We start from the raw sequence: 25064 nt of genomic DNA on the forward strand, positions 1-25064 counted from the left end.
TTGTTCCTTTTCCCTATTTCAAATGGATGTGGTATGTCCCAAGTGGTTTTACCCCCTCTCCTAGTCACCACATCAACATTTTCTCTAGGGGCATGGGAAAGGGATCATCCTAATGCCGCTAGACCCGATGTGGAATTAGTTTCCCTGTTTGCATCCCTTTAGGGATAAAAATAACACCATCTCTATCCTCTAATAGGGAACCTCCTCATGAGAATCAGAGATGAGGACTTTTTGATGTCCCTAGGTTTGATACTCTAATTATCTTTATCACTTGGAACCTTAGGTTGTGTTTAGTTTGGGAACAAGGAGAGTGTTGACGGTCCTTAAGTACCAAATTTAATTATCAAATAAACAAATAAAAGGATCCAAATACAACCAACACCCAGACTTAGGGTTTTATCTGACAGAATTCCATAAGTTTTGGTGTTTGTCTATTTCTACAGGGGGTTATCAGGAAATATGGAGGAAAGGCCCACACGTTGGGTTTACATAGAGATATTAACGTGTGCGGCAAATTTCTATCATCTAGAAGACTCCAGAAGCCACGGGAACGAACGGGAGGCCGAGCAAGCCCAGGGGCAGGGTTCCCGCCCTCCCCCCTTGGGCGCCCGCCCTGCTACAGGAGCCAATCAGGCTCTGCCTCGCGGATCATGCTCCACCGACCTAAGGGATCAAGGAAAACCATGCAATTAAGGTCGGTTTGATCCGACGGCCCACGTTCATTTGGAAGGGCTATATAAGCAGACCCCCTGGCCCCTAGAGGAGGCACCCCTTGATCCCTATTCATTATTCATAGACAGAGCAAAAGCTAGGGTTTGGAGATGAGAGCTCTCCTCTCTTCTCTAAACTAGAGTAGATCTAGATAGTAGCGAGATGGAGAGTGAGGGAGGATTGGAGGAGAGGCCGACCTGTCTGTTCTTCCTCAGATTGTACTTTGCCATGATCAAGCTCTAATCAAGCTTGCTCATGGGATGACTCTGGTAATCTACTTCTATTTCATTATGCAATTACTATTCATGTATGTTCTGCTTCACAACTCTTTTGAGTACTTTTAATCTATAGGACCCTATAGGTTAGAGTTGTAGTATAGGTGTAAGCGTGGTGCTTAGACCTAGATTACTTGTGGATATCCCCTATCTAGCCAGATCGTGTGGTAGGCCACGTATGTGACAGCTAAGTTGGTCCTCTATAGTCCACCTCCCGTTAGCAGGACTGGTAGGGTTTATCAGCCTATGGATAAGCATTCTTTGTGGTGTATTCTTATCACGTGGTTCGTCCCAGACATATACATACCCTTTTGAAGTAGAGAAACCATAGTTATCCTCTCTATTCTCCTACCATCGCCCATATACTAGATTGCTATACTCTCTATTCCCATATTATCACCCATTGTTATCTTACCTTTAATATTGTTCTTATTCAATTCTACCATCTTTCCTATTTACACCTACCTATCTATCTAGGTTAAGTTAGAGCGTAGATCAGTTCTCCCGTTTCCCTGTGGATACGATAAAACCTTTAACCGAGTAAAAGCTACAATGGTATCTGTGCGCTTGCGGATTTATCTATGTGCGTATAAATACCATAGTACACTCTAGTGCCATGCTGGGGATGACAACCTAGTATTCAAGTGGTGTTAGCAAGTGTCAACAGAGAGACAAGACTGGTCCATTACAATTTTCTAGGATGGGATTGCTCCATGCCTATGTTTGGTTGAGGGACCTAGAGCATCCCTATTTTACATTTAGTATGAGGGATAGAGAGACAAAAGATACAAGGACATTTGAGATCTGTTAGACAATCAGTGGTACCTAAATGACAGTCTCTTTCACCTTCTTATTCTATCCTCACCACAAACAACCTCCATCATTGCCTCCCCGCCCCTCCTGCCTCATATAATGCCTTCCAAAACCACAACTGCCCTCTACCACCTTTGCCACCCCTATTTGAAGGTAGAGTCAACTCGTCCATAATAGGCCAACCCTGTTGCTGCCCATGTCCCTTGCCTCATCTGCAGTCATGGGCTAAGGGTGTGCTTAGCCCGAGCTCATTGCCTCCCTTCCTCCTTCATGCTATGAGTGAGCTTGGGCATGCTGGAGCCGAGCTTCCCTCTTTTTGTGGGGTGCGGTACTATGAGTCTTGGCTTGTCTCCATGCGACACGTTCGGTAGAAGGCAATGCTGGAGTGTCAGGTCGATGAGTGGTCGTGGGGTAAAGCTGACATGTGTACATGAGGGGAATAGGGATCAACATTGTAAGAGATGTACAAGCTTGTTCCTTGTTTCCTAGGGATAAAGCTGACCCTGAATCTAAAGGGCTACTTTTTGAGAGGATGACTCTTCCCCTCGTGTCTCCAAATCAAACGTCACTAAAAGTAGGATTGTCCCATTCCATCTCATTCCATCCTCTTAACGCCGCACCACCTAAAAGGATGTGTAGAAGGCTTCTAATTGCATACCATCTTCTGGCCCAAGGACTCCTTTTGACTTTTTATCTCTTCTTTCTCTTGTTCTTCTTTTCTCCATCCAAATTATAAGTCATTCCAACTTTCTTAGAGAATCAAAGCATATTAGTTTAACCAAATTTATATAATAATATTTATGATATCAAATAAATATGATTAGATTCTTCGTTAATTATATTTTCATAGTATACCTATTTGATTTCATAAATCTTTTTTTTTGGCGAACAAATGATGTCATAAATCTTTGTAGTTTTCTCTATAATTTTGGTCAAACTTTAGATGCTTTGACTTTTAAAAAAGTTAGAATGACTTATAATTTGGAATAGAGGATGTATCTTTTATCTGGCTCTTGGGACACTTTAATGTTTAGTATCTATTTTTTAGGACATCTCCTGTACTGTCTTCACTTAGGTTGAATTCTATATTGGACTTCCTTTTGTAAAAGATGACCTATATAAAATAAATTGGCTTCCTGAAAATGCAAATGCATGTGGAGCCCAGAAAAAAGGTAAGGTGTTGACACTTCTTCACTACGCAGCAGCAACAGTAAGTATGCATTCATTCTACAATTTCTGGGAGAGTCCATTTTACTGCATTCATAATTTCACTTCTCGTCCTATGGAGTATTATTCATACGGTGGTAACACGGTTTCTTTTATTAATCCTCACAGAATGTGAAACCAATTAGCCACGAAAATTAGCTATCAACTTGTACCGACAAAGTTAATGAGTAAATAGAAAATTGGTCCATTATATTATAATAAAGTTCCCGATAGATGATCACACAATTCCACAAAAGTCTTAAGTGCACAAGCACTGTCAAATAACAGCGCAGCAATCTGCGTTCTGCTGTCAATATGCAACCAATCAGCAACTACATTGTCGCATCCTGCTCACTGCTCCCAGCTAGATACGTTATATATGTACAAGATACTAGATACATGTGAAAGTTGATGGACACAATTTTGCACCTTGCATTAGGACTTCTCGATCCTTGAAGGCCACCATCTTGCAACTTTGATCTCAGCCCAAACCTCTGAGGTCGACAAGACAAATACATAGTTGATATGAGCAATTAGAACAGAAAAACAAGGTTGTGATTTTGATAAGATATGACTTATGAGGTGGCCCCAATATGGATTAACAGAGCTACATAAGCAATGTTAAAGGCTTCCCTCACTAAATCTATATATACAATATATTAATTGTGCAAATCGCTTCAACAGCAATACAGTTACTGCTATCGTGACATTTTGTAGCCTTCAGATTTGATTTGGAGGACCATTTGTGGAACTTCGGCTGTCACACCCCTAGAGTGTATGATCAAACATAAGGTCTACCAACCTAAATACTTTGTTAATCAATAACTTCACTTCTTTTATATTGTTTGGACCTTTACATTCAGATGAAGCCTCAAAGCTCAATTGTTGTTCTATGAAACAAAGATAATAAGGATCGTCATGTTAAGTGGATTTGCTAGTGTCCATTAAAAACTTGTTTCAGTAAAAGAAATACAGACTAGTCACAACAATTATGTCCGCAATACCAAATTAAATAAAGAAGATGCGTGAGGTCAGTCAGAATCATTACCAATCAGAATCATTTCCACAGGATTTGGTACATCTTTTTTTGGAAAAACTACAGGCCTGCTACATCAAAAAGCATTTCTCCATCTTCTGGTTCACTCTCAGTGTCAGGCCTTGCACGAGGAGGTCCTTTGGCTGGAGGCGGTGGCAGTACATGTTCCAGGGGAGATTCATTCGATGCCTCACAATCCATACATGAAACTTCCATTCCATTTTGTGGGTGATGCCTCTTCTGCAGCTGCTGCTTCTTGTTTCTGCATAATGAAGACACATACACATTGAATATATAATATGGTAGAAGTCATTTTAGATAAAGTTTGAGTCAAACATTGAAAATATAAATCATCAATAACTTTTAAGTTGTTGAGTTTGCGAATATAAAAATTATATAAATAGATTTATCTGAAAAAAATACATTCATAAAAATATACATAGACTTTTTCGTTTTAGTGGCGATGTGAAGCCCAGTTCGGCAGGCAGAACCCGAGCCCGGCCTGCAGCCGATGAGAAAGCAAAGGCCCAATATGGGGGGGGGCGTGTTTGGTGCCGAGCGCGAGCACCCTGTGTCTGCCTGTCTGTGCTGTATGAAGAAGGCTAGCCAAGCTACTCTCCGCGGATGTGAGAGCGAGCGAGCGAGATCCCTCCCTCCGCCGCTCTCTCCCCCACTCTTCCTCTCCAATTCAATCATTCCTCCGTCCGCCGCACCGCACCCCCCCTCTTCCTCCTCCTCCTCTGCTCCGCCCCCCGCCTGCCTCTTCTTCACCCTGCGTCGTCCTCCGATTGCCGACGGATCCCTCCTCGCCACCGCCGTCGCGGACCCACCGGTAAGCGTCCCGCCGATCCCCCCTGCCCGCTCTTCGTGTACGGAGGCTCTGCCCTCGATCGGCGCCGCTCCGCCGGATCGCGCCGGATCTGGTACGGATCTCGCCCGCCCCGCGCGTAATTCCGCGATCGCCGCGTCGCGCCCGGCTAGGAGATCCAGCCCCCCGCGCGCGCGGGAATGTGGATAAGTACCGGCGTGCGTTCCTTCCTTCCTTCCTGGCTGACGACGTGCGTCTCGTCTCTCCGTGGTGGGTGGTTGGTTGGTTGGTTGCAGGGGGAAGAGGAGAGGAGAGGAGGGAAGGGCACGGGGAGGCGGGAGCGATGGAGGCCGCCGCCGCCGCCGCCGTCGCCGACTACGGGAAGCTCTTCGTCGGCGGCATCTCGTGGGAGACGAGCGAGGACCGCCTCCGCGACTACTTCGGCCGCTTCGGGGAGGTCACCGAGGCCGTCATCATGCGGGACCGCAGCACGGGCCGCGCCCGCGGCTTCGGCTTCGTCGTCTTCGCTGACCCTGCCGTCGCCGAGCGCGTCACCATGGACAAGCACATGATCGACGGGCGAATGGTACTAATCTTCCCTTCCCTTCCCCTCCCCGGTGGCCCGCCCAGCGCCCAATTCTGCTGCTGTAAATAAAGCTTCCGCCTTCTGTCTGTTTGTTTGTTTGTTTGTTTACCATGTTGATTGACAGCTGAATTGTCCTGTCCCTGTTTCGATTCATTCAGGTGGAGGCGAAGAAGGCGGTTCCCAGGGACGACCACAGCATCGTGAGCAAGAGCAACGCGAGCAGCATAGGGTCGCCGGGGCCGGGACGCACCAGGAAGATCTTTGTCGGAGGCCTGCCCTCGAACGTCACCGAGGCGGACTTCAGGAGGTACTTTGAGCAGTTTGGCGTCATCACTGACGTGGTTGTGATGTACGACCACAACACGCAGAGGCCGAGGGGGTTTGGGTTCATCACCTACGATTCGGAAGACGCCGTGGACAAGGCCCTGCACAAGAGCTTCCATGAGCTGAATGGTAAGATGGTCGAGGTCAAGAGGGCTGTTCCGAAGGAGCAGTCGCCTGGACCTGTCGTGCGCTCGCCTGTGGGAGTGGGGCAGAACTATGCTATGAACAGGGTTCATAGCTTCCTCAACGGCTTCAACCAGGGTTACAACCCAAACCCCATTGGAGGTTATGGCATGAGGGTGGATGGAAGGTATGGCTTGCTTTCAGGTGCACGGAATGGGTTCTCTTCTTTTGGCCCAGGTTATGGGATGGGCATGAATGTCGAAGGCGGGATGAGCGGAACGTTTGGTGCAAGCTCTGGTTTCATCAGCAACTCCAATGGGAGGCAAATGGGTTCGTACTTCAATGCAAGTTCCAACAGGTTGGGTAGCCCTATGGGGTACCTTGGTCTTAATGATGTTCCGGGATCAATGCTGAGTTCCATGTCTAGGAACGTTTGGGGTAATGGGAGTCTAAACTACCCGAGCAATCCTACAAACATGAGTGCTTTTTCTTCACCTGGAAATGGGGGTCAAGTCGGTATTACTGGCGACAGTTGGGGAGGTCTCCCTTCTGCTCATGGGATGGGCAGCATCTCGAGCCTTGGGTCAGGGAACCTTGGTCGTGGAGCTGGAGATAACACCTTTGGTTTGCCTTCTGGCAGCTATGGGAGAAGCAACTCAACTGGTACAATCGGTGAGCCTTTTTCTGCATCAGGCAATACGTATGAAGTGAACAACCCAGATACATATGGGAGCAGCTCTATTTATGGTGGCACAGCCTGGAGGTTCGCATCATCTGAGGTTGACATGCCTTCTTTTGGTCATGATATTGGAAATGTCGATCCAACTATCAAATGAGACATGTCAGCAAGTCACATGGGCAACTATCCTGTTAACAACAATCAGCCAAGCAGAGGTCAGTTTTCAATTGAACATTTTTCTATGAAATTCTGAATTACACATAGGTTTTGCTTTCTGTAAAAAGGAACTATGCTGCTTAAATGTGTTAATTACTTCAGTGGCTGGGGAAAAAAGTGAAGCACGTCTCCTCTTTTTGGTTTAGGAAAGCATTGCACCTATTCAATCTGAACACAAGTTTCATGGCACTGCCTTTGTTGTGGGCTCCTCTAAATTCCATTTATAATTCAAGTAACTTGAGTACTGGACCCATAACATATTGGTTAGTCTGTGCTAATTAAAGTTTGAGTTTTATTACGTGTTGGCTGACTGATGTAGTGATGTTCTTCCTTAACAAAACAAACAGAGAAATCATATCGTTTTGATATCCTGTACTTCTATGACATTTGTAGAACTTGACAATGGATAATCGGTACATTTATAAAACACTTCGTGGACTTGTACTCATATGAGCGTGACATGTGCATCTTCAGTTAGATGGTTACTTTGCAGCATAGTGAATTAGTCACGCTATTGTTTCTTTATATTCAAATAGGATATTTGACTTTATTTGTATTTTCTCAGCATTTTCTTGCTTTCTTCAGTTGAGTTTTAACTAATGCTAATAAGATTAATAGGAGTAGACTGTACATCTGAATTGTAATCAAACTATTTGAAGTCACTGCCTCACTGGTCTATTGACCCTTGCATTTAGTGTTGCATTGTTCACTTTAACTGTAGAAGAACCACTGTACAAGCTTCTTGCCCTTTCTTTGGAAGATTGGGATAGGATATTCGACTGGAAATGGACTTTTAGCCCCATGCTTATCAGAGTGCTAGGAACCGAACAATCTGGCTCCATTCCCGAGCAGGATGCTTACCTGTCAGTCCCTTCAACCTAAGGAGCCCCTGCAGCTTTGTATGAACACTGGCATTGTCTCTTGACTCTCTTCAAAACCATCTGCATCAATATTTGCCTTGGTATAGTTCTCGTGCCAAATTCATTCAACATTGTGCTGAGTAAATCAAGGAGATTAGTAAGCAATTTATATATGATGTTTTCAACATTTGGTCAAACTCTGGATATATTCAACGATATTTGACACACTGGCTGGGCATTTCTCGTGGCCAAGTGGTTCCTGCTGAGAGCTGAATTCTGCTACAATTAGTTTTGCAGCATTATGTTCAGTGCACTGTTGGAAATCTGTAGTACTGTGCCTGAACGACTAGGTAGTGTATTATTAACATAAAACATATTAAAAGATTATGAAAAAGAGGGATATACCATCAGATTTTCTTAGCAGCATCATGTATATATGTGAAGGTTGATACTGTCAACTGTCTATGTGAGAGAAAATGATTTTATACAAATATGTTGCACCTTGGGTAACATCATCATCTAATGATTAGGAGAGTTTGCACCATGGTCCAAAAGAAATTGAAACTTTTGGCTTTTCTTCAAGAATTGTTCTGTGCTCTTGTTTCCTATGGTATTACATTTTTCACATTTGCTTTCATGCTGTTTGAAGAAGTAAAATAATCATCAGGAAACTTGACAAAATTGAGATTTGGGATAAGGGAAATGCCTCTGCTCCTGTAGAATCTATCATGGCATAACATGGTCTACTTAGCTTTAAACTTTCATAACATGGTCTACTTGGCTTTAAACTTTCATAAAATGGTCTACTTAGCTTTAACTTTCATAACATGGTCTACTTAACTTTAAACTTTGATAACATGGTTTACTTAGCATTAAACTTTCATAACATGGTCTACTTACTTTTAAACTTTCATAACATGGTCACTTGTTGTTAATGTAGTTTAGGATACTGCATACCATATACTTTGTAGAATGTGTTCTTGATTAATGTTTCCTTCTAACCCACTAGAGCTTTGCATCAAGCAAAACCGCAACACTTGTCATGCTAATAATTTTCTTACACTTATAAATACTTGTAGTTAGTTACTATGAAAGTTTATAAAACTAATACTCCCTCCATTCCAAATTGTAAGTCATTCTGGCTTTTCTAGGTACATAGTTTTTGCTATGCACCTAGATATGCATTATGTCTAGATACATAGTAAAAGCTAATTGTCTAGAAAAGCTAGAATGACTTACAATTTGGAACAGAGGGAGTAGGAACCAAGTAGAGACCAGCCAGTTAACTTTTGCACCAATTTATAGCTGAGTTACGTTTGCTTTTACTAGTCTGTCTAGTTACCTGAGCTGAAAGTTTATATACTTACAGATGTCTATGCTCGATATGGAAGCGCTGATTAAAAGAAGCTTAGAGATTAGGGAGGACCTGCTATTCACCATTGGATTAAAACACCACAAAACCAATCATTGCTGCTTTCTGGACACCTGTTCCAATTCTTTCTTTCTGTTGTTTTATACACAATGAAATGGGAAACGTCTTGGTTACTGAATATGTCTTATAATGGATGTTTAGTATTTCAAGTTTCTCTTGCTCAAGTTTAAACACGTACCTTAATGACATAAAGTGGACGTTGGTTAGCCACGACTAGGATTCCTGGAATAAGAACCACTTCATCGATCTTGCCCATCTTTTTGTGAGATTTTTAGTGTATCATTTTTATTGCATCAGTTAATCATAAGTAGTTCCACCAAATTGTGCGTTCATTAAAACCCGCTATTCTAAGTTCAAGCATATTTCTCTTTTTGCTTGACAATTTGTAAAATTCCCAGCATTGTTCTTATATTGTACAATAGAGGCAGTTGTTTGTCTATTCTATGTACTTGTTCATCAAGATGCAGGAATTGAGGGCAAATCATCTATTTGTCATACTCGAAAGGGTATCAATACTAATTGAAATATTGAAAAAAAATGTTTAGACAACTCAGTACATGCTATTTCACTTATACATTGAAACTAGAGCAGAATTTCAGAAAATTAGTGTTCAAAAGCTACTATGAATAGCTGATAGCATTCGTGTTTCCTACATCTAATTGATTAGTTTTCTGGAGATTCTGTTTCGGTGATTAATGTTTAACATTCTGGCATTATGCCAATTCTGTCTATAAAGTAATAACATGAAGTTTAATAGAATTTGTAGATATCTTTTTAAAACAAAAATACCAATCAGTTGCAATTTAAAATGGGAATTTTGTTGTGTCTGGCTATTATTATAACTGGCTAAAACTGAACTGAAAACAGAGTCAAATTTAAATGACACACAAGGAAGCTTGATGCTAGAAGATCTTTATTTCTCTTGAAAAGATGATCATAGTAGTTGGTTCACTGAGACTTGAGTTGAGTCATCTTGCTCAACTAGTGTTCTAGAGATGTAAGATACAGATTAATTAGGACCGGCAGTCCATTTTCATGAATAGATCATCTGGTCAGTGCAAATTCATTATGGTGTAACATGAAATGTCAATGCTACAACTTAAAATGAGAATTTGCTGTAGTTGTATCATACTTGGCCAATATTGACCAGCAGAGTTGAGAGCATACTGCTGGAACATAATGATGTCCTCATTTTTTTTGTTAAGATTATCTCAGTAGTATGTTCCTGAAAAATTAAGTCATCTGCACAGCTAGTGTTCTAGGAATGTATGATATAGATTTTAAATTGGACGAGCAGAATCTTCATGCATGGAGCATCTGGTCAGTTCCAATTTCATTATGGTGTAAGAAAGGCCTGCTTTTCACACGAGCTGTAGTCCATCCTGAACATGAATTGTTTGTTTCTTTATTTTTATAAAATAAATTTAGTTTGTTTGTTACATAATTTGAGGACAAATCAAAATTCAAGTTCTAACAATGATATGATGGCTTCTTTTGCAGGTATCACTTCCTAGGGAGAGTATTACTATATTCCATATATGACTTGGGGTAGATGAAGCACCCATTCAGCCAGGCATCCAGTCCAGGTGCATGGCTGTGAATCGGTGATTGTCGGATTAATATACAGGTTAGTTTTGTCTAGCTAACCAGCGGTGTGGTTTGCGAACACCAACATGCTAGAGGTGGAGGAGCTGCTAGAGGAGGGAGCGGATACAGAAACATTTTGTGAATGTCTTTTTGTTTTTGGGGTCATGTTTTAGTTTTGATTCGTACGCGTGGTGAGGCCTTTTGGTTTTTGAATGAGATGTAGTAATTATTGCGGCACATGTTTAGAAGTCATGTTCCAACATAAGCTGGAAAAAATGTCTGTATACGGATGAAACATGTATACCAACCAAAGGGATGCTGTATTATACATTAGCCTGTGTGTTTTTTTTTTGATCCGTTTTTTAACCATTTGTTTTCACTCTGGAGATTTTGCTGTCTTGCTCATGAATTATGCATGCAGTGGTGTTTTCTCCCCTTCATTTTTTTGGCTGTATAACTTGATCTGATTATTTGGCATATGTACGTTATTATTGTTAAAAAGCATTCCTGTGAAGTTGACAGAGGTTAAATTCGGCTTCTCATGATAAAAAAAGGCCATATGTTTTAGTTAGCATACATATGGGCATGCCCTTGTTTTGCTTCTCCTGCTTCTGGGAAAACAACTTTTTGCCCCATGTGGATGTGGACATTGACGATGGTATGTCTTAGTATCGCTTGAGTTTATCAGCTATTCAGCAGTGTTTTTTTCTCATAACAAATCAGCTAGGATCTCAACAATGATAATGCTGGTACCTTGTTTGGAACGAGATCCTCTGCAGTTAGGGGCAGCGACTGCTCCCTGCAGTCAGGAGTATTGAACGGCAATTGCGAACGCTTTGTTTGCACCTGGCTTTGATTAGTTCGCTTCAAAATCTCAAATTTTTTTAAAGATTTTTTATTATATTAAATCTTTGAACATATACATGAAATATTAAATATAGTTGAAAACAAAAATTAGTTGTACAGTATGTCTGTAATTTACGAGACAAATCTTTTGAGCCTAATTAGTTCATAATTAGACAATAATTATCAAATACAGATGAAAATACTATAATAGCCAAAGCTAAAATTTTTTACGAACTAAACAAGGCCCGAGTGGCCGAGTCTTCCAAGCGCCGCTGAGCCTTGGCCAACCAACACAACGTTGTTGCTGGCGTTTTTAGCGCGAGGTACGTATACGTATGCTCTTTAGGCCTTGTTTAGTTCCTAAGAAGTTTTGCGATATTTTTTGAGATTTTTCATAACATCGAATTTTGCAACACATATATAAAGCATTAAATATAACTTAAAAAATAACTAATTGCACAGTTTATCTGTAATTTACGAGACAAATTTTTTGAGCCTAGTTGGCTCCATTCGCTTGTCTTATAAGTTGTATTTTTTTCTGTCAGACAGCAGTATTTTTCTTTCACAATAAATCAGCAAACAGTACTTTCAACCATGGCTTTTGAGACCAACTGACAGGTTAGTGCATGATTGGACACTGTAACACTTTCGTTTGTATTTGACAAATATTATTCAATCATGTACAGCTTATCTGAAAAGCCATAGCTGAGAGTAATGTTCGCTGATTTATTGTGAGAGAAAAAACATTGTTGAGTGACAGAAAAAAGTACGGCTTATAAGACAAGCAAACAGAACCTTAACTAGACTCAAAAAATTTGTCTCGCAAATTATAAACAAACTATGTAATTAATTATTTTTTAATCTATATTTAATGCTTCATATATACTCCTACAGTCCTATGTTGTGAGATTTAACATAATAAAAAATCTGAAATTTTTTATAAAATTTCTCGGAAACTAAACAAGGCAGCAGTACTCAGAAGACTCAGGGACAAAAAAAAAACGCTGCGGAAGACTCAGGGGCAAAACAATGTTGCGAGTCAGTGGCCGTTTGATTTCGATGAACGGCGTGGATGCCTCTGACTGTAGGGAGCAGTTGCTGCCCCCGACTGCAGAGGATCTCGTTCCCCTTGTTTGGTGTTGGTGAAGGTCTTAGTTCTCACCAGCTTCATCTCAATCACGTTAACTGTAAATTTTTTTAACTTCACCGATTCCTTACATTTGATAATTCATTTTCAACTATAGGTAGAAAGAGAGATTTGTGCAACAGTAGCAAATAGTGCTGTTACGCGATGAGTAGCCGGAACCGGTTAGAGCTCTAATAAAGAGGCCCTTCCAGCAGCCAATTTATTTGATGATACGTTAACTAATTTATTTGACTATATATAGTGGTATGTGTCTAACTTTTCTTTTCATATGTATACTCCCTAACTTATTTGATTAACTTACTGTTAAAAGTTATGTTTTTAACTTGTGTTTTATGTGTATAGTTATCTTACTTTTTCTATTAACTTATATTTTTTATTATCAACTTCTATTTTGTATTTTGTTATTTTAAACATTAAAATATTTAGAATGTATGACTTATGTGAAATGAAGTGAATGCCTGCTCGTCCACCATGCCTGTTTAAAAAGAGAGAGAAGCGAAGTAAAGTGAAATACCATTACACTGTCTAAAAAAGTGAGAATGAAAACTTTCCTATTATGTCTGGTCAAAGAATTGATCGCTTGATTTATTTTGAATGGATGTTCGCAACTAGTGAGACCGGTCCGAGCGCCGCCCTCCACTGCGGCTGCCCTCCCCCCGCGATTCGATTTGCGAAGATTTGCATTTTTTGTCTGAAATTTATGAATAATTTGACATATAATTCATAGAAATAGTTTGTACATCTTTTGAAAATTTTGACATATTTTTTTTTGAGATATACAATTATTTCCATATTACATCACTTTATTCAATAAAATACGCTGAAAAGATCATTGTAAATACTGTAAGATAGTGTAAGTGCATGGGTAGAAATCTAGTTGTTGTGAGGTGCTAAAATAACTAGTTGTTAGTTAGACAGATTGAAAAAAAATAACCGTGGAGGGATTGCCAACCATGGGTAAGGGAAAACCTTGTACAGGAAAGCTATATTAGACGGTGACTGATGAAGAGTTCGTCAGCGGCAGCAAGCACTTGCTTCTCCAGCTACTAATAGGCATCTCCCTGCTCACTCACATTGGCAGCGCCGCAGCCAACCGTAGCTGCCATCACTACTACAGAAATAAACTTCCGTGACGTTGCTACTGTTCACTCCGTGGCGAGCGTGTTTTTTGCCGGTTGCGGTAAATTGTGCGATTTACCGCAGTGGGCACTTTTAATTAACCGCGACGGATATTTTTGCCCGCTGCGGTAAATCAATTTACCGCAGCGGACATCTTAATACGTCCGCCACATAAAATATATAATTTTCCATGACGGATATATTGAGGGCACGTGCTGCAACACCCGGCCAGACTGCGGTACTCGGTGGCAGCTTGGATCGGTTCTCCATCAGAAGTCAGCTCCCTTTGGTATCAATGGGCGTCGTGGCTGGCTTGCAGTTCGCCATGCCCGCTTGCTCGAGGATATCGTCGGCATAGCGCTGCTGGGACAGGAAGAAACTAGCTGGAGTGCGCTTGACATCAATCCCAAGGAAGAACTGTAGCTCACCAAGGTCTTTGAGCGTGAACTCAGCACGCAAATGGTCAATGACACGACACGGGAGAGGTTCACTAGACCCAATAAGTACCATATCATCCACGTAAAGCAGTAAGTAGGCGATGTCCTTGCCATGGCGAAGAACAAACAGTGATGCATCTGACCGTGTCGGTTTGAACCCAATGCTAATGATAAACTTGGCAAAGCGATCAAACCATGCCCGATGTGCTTGGCGAAGGCCGTAGAGAGATTTGTCTAGTAGTAGGCATACAACGTTCAGTCGCAAAGATTCAACAAAGCCAGTGGGTTGCTAGACATGTTCGTGGACATGCCCATGAAGAAAAGCATTAGAAACATCAAGTTGTCGTGTCGGCCACTTCCGGGAAGCAGCAACGGTGAGTACCGTGCGGATCGTGGCTGGCTTGATGACTGGTGTGAAAGTCTCGCCAAAATTGACACCAGCTCGCTGGGTGAAGCCTCGCACAACCCACCAGGCCTTGTATCGATCAAGACAGCCGTTAGGTTTGAGTTTATGAGTGAACAACCATTTACCAGGAATTACGTGGGCACCAGGGGGTGATCAACAAGCCTCTAGGTGCGATTGGCCTACAAAGCAGTGAATTCATGTTCCATAGCCACATACCAGTGAGGATCGAGGAGGGCAACCCGAACCGATGACGACAATGGTGAAATAGAGCCGTTAATCGATGGGAAGGAAGAAGTAAGCGCATAGCAAGGATTAGGTTTGAAAATCCCTGCTCGAGCGTGTGTGACAATGGAGTGTACAGTTGTGCCTTCATATGCATGATCCTCGGAGTCCATATCAAGCACTTCTAAAGCGCGTCCTCCGCAACATCCGTGGCACCAGCGACATGGGACTGTGGTTGCGTGCTAACAATGAGCTTTCTGTTACTGCCTATTCTGATGCTGATTGGGCTGGGTGTCCAAACACTCGACGATCAACTTTAGGGTTCTGTGTCTTCCTCGGTGATGCTCTCTGGTGTGTTGGTCGTCGAAGCAGCAACCTACAGTTTCTAGGTCCAGCTCGAAAGCGGAGTACCGTGTTGTTGCCAACGCAGGAGCCGAGTGCATATGGCTGCGTCAATTGCTTGGCGAACTGCAGTGCAGCGTTCAGAAGGCAACTATGACCTATTTGCGACAATGTATCTGCAGTGTATATGTCGGCGAACCCAATTCATCACAAGCGTACCAAGCACTTGTTAGAGGGCCTGTCCAGCTGGGTGATCGCCTGTCGACACCAGCAAGTCCATCGTCGTCATCGAGGACATCGACTGCACCCTCGACGTCACCGGCGACCGCGCCAGCAGCAGCAGGCCGCGGCGGCGAGAGGCCGACGAGAAGCCGCTGCCGCCGCCGCCGCGAGACACGGTGACCCTGTCCGGCCTTCTCAACACTTCATCGACGGGCTCTGGTCGGCGCACAGCGGCGAGCGGATCATCGTGTTCACCACCAACTTGGTCGACAAGCTGGACCCGGCGCTGATCCGGCGCGGGCGGATGGACATGCACGTCGAGAGATGTCCTACTGCTGCTTCGAGCGGCCTTCACCACGCTGTGGACGAGACGCGAAATCTATCCGTAGGGTCACCAAGGTTGCCATTGCCAAGGAGGAGGAGGACGGAGGCGACGGTACGGCGACGGCGAAGCCAAGTGGAACGGAAGCAATGGCTAATGGTGGAACGGAGACATGCGTGGGGGCCATTAATGATGACTGTCTTGATCTCAGTGATGATGATAGTTCCAGTTCCAGCGACGAATGACGATAAGGCGAAGGCGGAGGCCGGAGGCAGGGACTTAGTCACCGTGTCGAGGAACCGGGACGAGAAACGTGGTACGCCAATTTTCAATACTGTTCGGAACGACTGAGTATACAGCTTCAGCACGTTCTAAATTAACATGAAGCGTGATCCAAGTTAATTTGGAACTACGTTCCCGGAACGGCGAGAAGGAACGAGGGACGAGAAGGAACAAGGAACAACGTTCCTGCAGATGCTCGGCTCCTTCCACCTTCTCGATGTTGATTAATGGGCGCTGCTGACCGCTTGCGTTTCGCCTCCCTCACCTTGCCCCGATGCAGCAGACGCTCCGCGCGACTTCTTGTTCTTCCTGATGCGGCGCTTGGCCTTTCGTTCCCGCGGCGGCACGGTTGAGTTCCCACGGCGGCGCGGTCAAGTTCGCGTGGTGGCGCGGTCGAGTTCCCGCGGGCGGCGGGGTCGAGTTCCGCCGGCGTTCCGGCAGCCGTCCCTGCGCGTTCCCGTTCCGCGATTTGGGACGACGTTCCCGGGAACGAGGATCGCCGCGTCGACCCGCGATCCCGGTGACTAAGGGCAGGGACGAAATGGAATTGAAGCCATGGCTACTGATAGAGGAAACGGGGAACGGCACTATATATAGATGCAAATGACTATGACGACGACGACAGCGACTACGAGTATACACTATGGCCCTGTTTAGATTGAAGATGAAAATTTTTTGGATGTCACATCGAATGTGTCGGAAGGACGTCGGGAGGGGTTTTAGAAACTAATAAAAAAATAAATTACATAGCTCGTTAGGAAACTGCAAGACAAATATACTAAGTATAATTAATCTATCATTAGCATATTTGGGTTACTGTAGCACTTAAGGTTAATCATGGAGTAACTAGACTTAAAAGATTCGTCTCGCGATTTTTAACCAAACTGTGTAATTAGTTTATTTTTTTATATACATTTAATATTCTATGTATATGTCCAAAGATTCGATAGGATGGATGAAAAAAATTTGGGTGAGAAATAAACAGGGCCTATACAGACGACGATGATCTTTCCGACAAGTAGCAAATGCGTCTTATAGTTTACTTTGATTTGATTTGATTTGATTTGATTTGACAGGAAAGAAAATACTGCAAATTATCAAATATATATAGAGATATGTCCCTAACTGTTTGGCACAGCTTATATATAGCAACATCACTAACTGTTTGAAGCAGTTTTGTGTCAAATAAGTATTTTACAAACAACTTCACCAATCAAATTTCTTAAAATTATGCTCTCACAAGCAAATGGGATGGAATGAAGCTAAAAATAATAGCGTTTCACAGCTTCACCTCACACTTATGGGCCATATGTACGATTCTGTGAGAGTATTTTAAAAAATCTACATACAGAGTTATTTTTCCTAAATGATTTATCAAAATAACTTTAGTTTACCGGTAAATGTGTTCATAGAGCTAAAGAAAAAAAATGATTGGCTGGTGAAATTGAGTTGTGCTAAACGGTAACATGTTGCATGTTCATATTGACTTACGGCTCACAGATCTATTCACTGATCGTATCTTTGATTCAAATCCAACCTAAAATCAAACTCTATACCCCACCGAGACACTCCTAACTTGTATGTCGTATGGTAGATATGCTCTACCTACATGTGCAGGTACACAAAGCAGACGGAGCTTCGGAGTTCTGTTCACGCAAGTCCCTTGAACTTGAACCGGAGATCGCAGAGAACATCTAAAGCTCAAGAACGACTCACGTGTGATCACCTAAGGCTATTTTCAATAGGAGACTTATTTTGGGAACCTAAATCTAAAATGGGTCTCCAACACATTATTTATAGCCTCCAATAGAGTATCCATAGAAGACCCATTTTGGATATCAGGAGAGGCATAACCCAAATTTGGGTATCCTCCCTCCTCGAGACCCATTTGTAGAGACTGTTGTCTTTTAGATCTTGTTGTTGGAGAAGATTAAAAATAGATATGGAACCTTTTACCTGTAGCACTACCCAAAAAGACAAATAAGTCTTGTGTTTTGGGTAATGATTGTTGGAGATAGTCTAACTTCCCTCTTCAACTTATTTTTACCTTTTACCTGTAGCAATACTTATTTTTTGCAGAATGTCTTAAATAGATATTAACGATGTGATTCTGACCTTTTGCAAATGATGGATACAATGAATTCCAGCAAATTTGATTATAACTCAAGAGTTGCACCCATGTTGGACTGTGTGCAAGTGGATCAATCATGTTTTGTTAGACGAATATATATTCATTACGCAAGATAACTACAATTTCAATTTTACACTAAAAAGCATAGATAAACATCTCTAACAAAAAAATATACTAAAATTTGTGATATTTTGTGTTTACTGCATGGATCTACATATGTTGAGCTGAACAAAATTTGTTTGTTATTTTTTTATTTTTCTACGAATTACTATGCATAGCAAAAATGCCCATGTGTTGTAACGGAAGGAAAAAAGCTATCAAATCTATATCTATACTACCGAACAATGCAGAGTTTCTTCTATCCGAACTTATATATAACTCGTGCTTATACAAGTTAAAATAGCTCTTGTCTACATGATATGGAGTTTGATTCCAGTTTTATATAGGTCCTATATATAGTAACCTTGATAGCTACAAAGAGTCCAAATCCTAATATAAATAGATTACTTCAATCTTTTGAGTAATCTAAATAGAAATTCTAGTTCAAGAGTTTGATTTAGATTTATATTGACACTATATATGGTAACCTTGATAGCAAGAAATCCTCATCCTAATCCTAATATAAATAGATTACTCATCTTTAAGTTATTCAAATAAAAAAACATATAAAATTTTCTATTTTTTACTTTACCTTTTTTCTATTCTTTTTCATTGTCTCGTCCTGGAGTACTATATCATCTGGTTAAACCCAGTTATAATCAAACCCAATAGCAAACCAATTCCATCTAGAACCAGTCCAAACGTAGTTCGAACCGAACCTAGCAACAAAGAGTTGGCAGACAAAATTTTCTGGCGGACTAAAATTTTGACATTATATATTAGTGAAAGAGTTAGAGGAAGACAACAAAAAGAATAGATGGATGGAAAAAAATCTAAAATTTTATCTTTTATTAATAGGTATATAGATATAGATACGGAAGACATGATTCAATATGTTTTGTCTGGGACTCTATATGACTATTGGCTAACACGAGCTATTGTACCTCGTATGAGTACATGCCGCTATGGATTTATCTTTTCCGACCATCTGCATCTCTCTTCTCTCTGTCAATTATTCAACGTCGTGCAGGGGCCTTGAAATGCACCGACACAACCTCTAGCGCTACTGCTAACTCAGATCAATTCCAAGGAGTCGTCGGGGAGCAGCGTCGGGCCGGGCCTCCCAATCAACATGATCTTCAATGCCAAGACAGACTCATCGCCCTTAGGTATGATGTGATCTTGGGTGTGTGCGTGCGCTGGGTGTGCCAGGTGCATCGTGCCGACGCTGCGTCGACATGTAGCTCCATAAGCTAGTTCATGTTTAATTTTAATTATATATTGTTTATGCTGTCTTCCGAGTCCTGGCTGGCCATGAAAGTGGTGCAAGAGCTGATGAGTCCTAGACAGCCACCCACGAGAAATAGAATATTGACAGACATAAAGATACTTGGTGAACTGAAATTTTTATAATTATATATTAGAAAAAGATTTATCAATTTTCAACCGATTTAAAAAATAAAAAAAAACTAAACTAATAAAACAAACGTTTTGCACCTAGACCTCCCTACTTTTCCTTATTCTCAGCAGAGCAAAGCACGCACACAGGATTGCGGACTGCAGATACCGCGTCGATCCGGTCGAGGAAAGATACGGTGGCGACGGCTGGTCGGTCGGGTGAGCTGCGAAACGATGGCATTGTTCAAGGCCCTCAAATGATGAAGATCGAAACGACGACACAATTTAAAGAAGAGGCTCAAGTGTGATTCGATTCTACACTAGGCAATTACCGGAGAGCCGGCGTTTGCCGTGTGTCCGAAAGTTTGCCGTGAGCAACACACGGCAAAGGTCGGGTTTGCCGTGTACCCGGCTCAAGCACACGGCAAACGCTAGGCACACGGTATACCTGGTCTTTGCCGTGTGTTGCTCACGGCAAACACCAGGCACACGGCAACCCCAAAACTTTAACGTGAGCAACCTACGGCAAAAACAAGGCACACGGCAAAAACTAACTCCACACGAACGCCAACCCCCCGCCGTCAACGTTTGCCGTGTGCGGCCGTTAGGCACACGGCAAAGCCTGGTTTGCCGTGTGCTTGTGGCTGACACACGGCAAACACAAACTTTGCCGTGTGCCAAGTGTGCAACACACGGCGAACAATTTGTCTTTTTTTTCTTTAGATTTTGCCCTCCAAGTTTTTTCTTGTCTACACACTCACCATTTGTAACTCCATACTCAAATTTCATAAAATTTGAAACATGTTTGCTATATTTTTGCAGTTAACAGCATTTAATTTCATTTTTCCGGATGCGGTCAAATTTGAACTACGACTCAGTGAAATTGTTGGAAAAATATGCGGAAAAAATAATTTTCATGTTACCCAACCCTGTCTAAGAACCCACATTCGAAATGGAAATGACTTTCGAATGCCGTGGTTAGGAGACACGACGCCGAACATGCGTCGGTACTTTTCAAAAATTCTAATAAATGTTATTTGATCCCGTAAATCCTGAAACTTGTACATATGTCATGTTATAATACATAGAAGTCATAAAAAAAGTTTGGGGAGATTTCAAACAAGTTGCCTTATATGATGTGTAGAAACCAAACAATCTTCGAAGAAGTATGAGAGAGTTATGAGTGAAGGAGTATGAGTTGAAGTAGATTCGACTTTCATATTTGAGTTTGATTTCGAAACTTTTTCTGTAGGCACTACACCACATAGGTTGTGTCGTGTGCACATTTGGGAATATTTCGGAATCGTTTGCTATTTCTTAATTATTTTCAGCATTTATTGATTTTGAAACGAGAAAATTCAAATTAAAGAAATAAACACATGAAATAATGGTGTAATATATTTGTAAACATGGAATATACATTGTGAAGTTCATTTGACAAAGAAATTACATAAAAAATTGATTTATTAAGTAAATATAAAATATTGTTTAATATGTTTGTAAACATAAAATGTTGTTTAGTGTTTGCCGTGTGCCACTTTAACCAGCACACGGCAAAGAGGCCATGTTTGCCGTGTGCTCCTGATCTAGCACACGGCAAACCCCCCTCGGGCCTTATCCACGCGCCCCCAGGCCCCAGCGCCCCCTGCCTGCCCCCCATCACCCCGCACCGCCCTGCTGCGCCCCTGCCGCGCCCCCTGCCACGTCGCCGACCTCCCCCCACTGCTCCCTGCCCGCCGTGCCGCGCCCCCCACCGCTCCCTGCCCGCCGTGCCGCCACCGTCCTCTGCACGACCCGCCGCTGCCGCCGCTGCGCGCGCCGCCGCCCTCTCTGCGCCACCACCCCCCTGCACCCCGCGCCCGCCTCCCTAGCCGCCAGCTGCGCGGCATCCCGCGCCCACTCTTGGCCAGAGCCCGGAGGCGCCTAGCGCGGTGGTGCACGGCGGTCGGCGCCTCGGCTGTCTCCTCCCTGTCCCTGCTGAAGCAAAGGTATTGTCATTGAACTATTTTCCCCAAATCTCTAACCCTAACTCAATTAGGGAACAGAGATGGATTAGTTGATTACTACTTATACAGAGATGAATTAATTGATGTAGCGGTGAGAACATATATTGATGTCATGCCGTTGTGTTAGCCGGCCATCGTGCCGTTGTGTTTGACGGTCATCGTGCCGCTGTTTTGTTGCAGGTTTTGGAAACCTCCTCGTGTAGGGGAGATGCTGCCGAAATTTTCATTTGACACTATTATTTTTGCAGGAGGACGTTAGGTCGTGGGAGCACAGGCGTTCCTCGAAGCCGTGGGTCTGCCTGCATCGCTAGCCTGACTTCACCGCCACCCAAGGTATAACCGCACATTCTATTTGTGTCGTCGTTTACGTAACCGAGTTAGGCGTCTCCCGTTCGAAAGAGATACGGTTGGAAACGACCGTATCTATTTCGAATTGTCCACGTTATTTGGACAGCCCGAGGATGCGTAGATGGGGTTAGTTTCCAGGTCCACTCCGATCTGAGATAGAGTTTCAGCATCACCTCCCTGTTGTTCTCCGGGTACACAACCTCCCCGTCGAGACGTGTATTTGGAGAACAGCGGGGAGGTGCTGCCGAAATTTCGTCTCAGATCGGAGTTGACATGGAAACTAACTCCATCTACGCATCCTCGGGTGGGATTAGGACCTATCCTCACCTATTAGTTAATAGGGCTATCGTGTAGATGCATTCTGTTCTTACATTACTGCATGATATGTTAGAGGATGGATGACCATCAGTGGATGTACACTGGCCGGCCAAGTCAGAGAGACATCTCCTTGGAATGGATTGAGAAGATCGAGGCTTTCTTAGAGCAAGCATTCGCCAGGGCTAAAGGCGCCCGTATGACCTGGTGTCCATGCGTGAAGTGTGCAAACACGCGGAAGCGTACGAAGGAGGTCATGGGGCAGCATCTTTGCAAGTTTGGGTTTATGCAGGGCTATACCCGATGGACCTACCACGGTGAAGGTGATCGCACGAGGGAGGAGGTTGTGAGACCACGTGTCGATGGTTTTGATGATCTTGGGCTAGTCGAAATTCGACAGGATTCCGTCTTACCAGGAGATGATGTATACATTGTGGCCCAAAAGGCCACACAAGTTTATTATACGTCGTACCCGTGCAAAACTGATGCACGTCTTAAGGGTTGGGATGTTGTGCACAAGGTATCGCCGCACGGTGGAGTACCGGTACCAAACAAGGAAGATTACAACCTTGACACGGACACATATGAAGGGGAGTTCTATCAAGAAGAGGGTCTAGAAGGGACTTTTGTGATAGACTTAACTGAAGCCATGGATGTGGCCATTATTGTTGAAGATGACGATGACGTTGAGGTTGAAGATGTGAGGGACTTACAATTACTTGAGCAGTTATGCTTAGACAATGACAATAACGATATCGATGCTCCTCCAGTTAGTGATGAGTACCTAGACATGGCTGGTACAGATGATGAGATGGAGGATGCACCGAATGCCGGTTATGAAGATGATGATTATTTCTAATACATGTAATATTATGTTATCATTAATTTGCATCTCTATCTAAGTACATGATGTTTAATTGTGGTTACTGATTTACTCTTCTTACATGCAGGTCACTGAACAAAGATGGTGGGCGGCATGAGGAACGTGAGGTCACGGTACGCCCGACCGAGGGAGGAGCCTCAGGAGCAGCCTGAGGGGTCGGGGAGCAGGTCGAGGAGCCGGTCGAGGCGGACCTCGAGCAGGAGGACCAGGAGCGTTAGCAGTCTTCAGGGAGAGACACCCATGGTGCAGCAGCAGGAGACGCCCACCTGGGAGTAGGAGGAGCAGGAGACGACCACCGGGGCGCACGAGGAGCAGGAGCAGGAGCAGGAGCAGGAGGAGGAGGACGAGGACGAGGACGAGGACGAGGACGACGGGGCCCCGCCAGATATCTGGCAACGAGGTCCCAATCAGCTTCCCAATCGACCGATATTCATCGACCATCGCCCATTGATTCGGCCACGAGGGCAAAAGTATGTTTCAAAGCACTACTTCGACATTCCTTATGTTCAAATTCACAATATGAACTACTAATTTTGGTTAACCACTTGTGCAGGTCCTTTAAGGTACTAGTAGCGGGTGTTGCTCACCAACGACACCCTAGTACCATCCTTGGTGGCTTGTGCAGGTTGCACTTCCCTGGCGTGGTCACTCTTGCGGGGGCTCCGGAGCCGGCATGGACATTTCAGCACTACGGAGGCGCGCCGGATACCACAGATGTACTTGGCAGGAACTTCGGCAACAAGGCCTTGAGGGTGATCAAGGAGATGTGGGTAAGAATTCCTCGCACTTGCTCACCACTTCACATTCTTTAGTCCTTCTATACATAATGACTGTCTACATCACGTGTACATGCAGGATTTCTTTAGAGTGGAGCCCAAATATGAGGAACAGGCCAATCACATTTTTGGAACAAAATGTGTCAAGAGCATCAAGGACATGCACTACGAGGCTGAAAGCCCTAGTTTGGTTTTGGATAATTGATGAAACCCTAGTACTAACCTCTATACTAAGTGTGTGTAGACTTAATGAGGTTGGTACATGCCAAGTGATGGAGCAAGTGATGATCATGGTGATGATGGTGATGACCACAAGATGATCAAGTGCTCAACTTGGAAAAGAAGAAAGAGAAAAACAAAATCCTATGGAGATCAAGGCAAAGGTATTGCTTAGGGTTTTGTTTTTGGTGATCAAGACACCATAGAGGGTGTGATCACATTTAGGATAGATAGCCGTACTATAAAGAGGGGAATTCTTTGGCTAAGCGGTTATCAAGTGCCACTAGGTGTTATTGTTCATGTGCATACATTTAGAACCTAGTGAGCTAACTTAACTCCTTCGAAGAAAATGATTGTGAAATTGCTAACACACGTGCACTTGTTGGTTTACACGTTGTGGTGTTGGCACACTTTGATTCGGCGCTTTTCGAGAAAATGAAGTGCATATTTTCTATTGTGCCGGAGGGAAATTTGGAGAAGTCGCGGGAGTGTTTCTCGCTGAGGAACACTCACCGGACGCTGGCTCAGAGGCACCGGACGCTGTGTCTGAGCGTCCGGTGTGCAGGCTGCCCGACTCGGTTAGGGTTAGGCACCGGACGATAGGCACCGGACGCTGGCTTGAGCGTCCGGTGGTTAGCGTCCGGTGTGCGGGCGTTTTGCGACCCTCTCTGCGCATGGGTCCGGTGAGCACCGGACGCTGAGGGTGCGTCCGGTGACCCTGCGAGTTTGTGGAGCTCTCTGCGCATGAGTCCGGTGTGCACCGGACGCGTCCGGTGCCAACCTGCTCAGCGTCCGGTGCTCTGCAGGTTACCGTTAGATTCTGACACGCGGCTGACGTTGGAGCACCGAACGCAAGGGCTGAGCGTCCGGTGCCCCTTTAAGAGCGTC

The 25064-nt window shown here is 43.6% G+C and overlaps 2 protein-coding genes across 2 annotated transcripts; both read left to right on the forward strand.

Annotated features, from left to right (window-relative positions):
* On the forward strand, positions 4574 to 5059 carry LOC110432586 (pectinesterase inhibitor 10-like). Its single transcript, XM_021453341.1, has one exon. It carries the CDS (start codon positions 4574 to 4576, stop codon positions 5057 to 5059), a length of 486 nt encoding a protein of 161 aa, XP_021309016.1.
* Positions 4632 to 11094, forward strand: LOC8063665 (heterogeneous nuclear ribonucleoprotein 1). Its single transcript, XM_002459454.2, has 4 exons — positions 4632 to 4873; positions 5146 to 5435; positions 5594 to 6776; positions 10570 to 11094. The coding sequence occupies exons 2-3, from the start codon at positions 5193 to 5195 to the stop codon at positions 6716 to 6718; spliced, it is 1368 nt and encodes a 455-aa protein (XP_002459499.1). The 5' UTR covers positions 4632 to 4873; positions 5146 to 5192; the 3' UTR covers positions 6719 to 6776; positions 10570 to 11094.

The sequence above is a fragment of the Sorghum bicolor genome, chromosome 2 (assembly GCF_000003195.3).
Source record: "Sorghum bicolor cultivar BTx623 chromosome 2, Sorghum_bicolor_NCBIv3, whole genome shotgun sequence".
In the NCBI taxonomy this organism is placed as follows: domain Eukaryota; kingdom Viridiplantae; phylum Streptophyta; class Magnoliopsida; order Poales; family Poaceae; genus Sorghum; species Sorghum bicolor.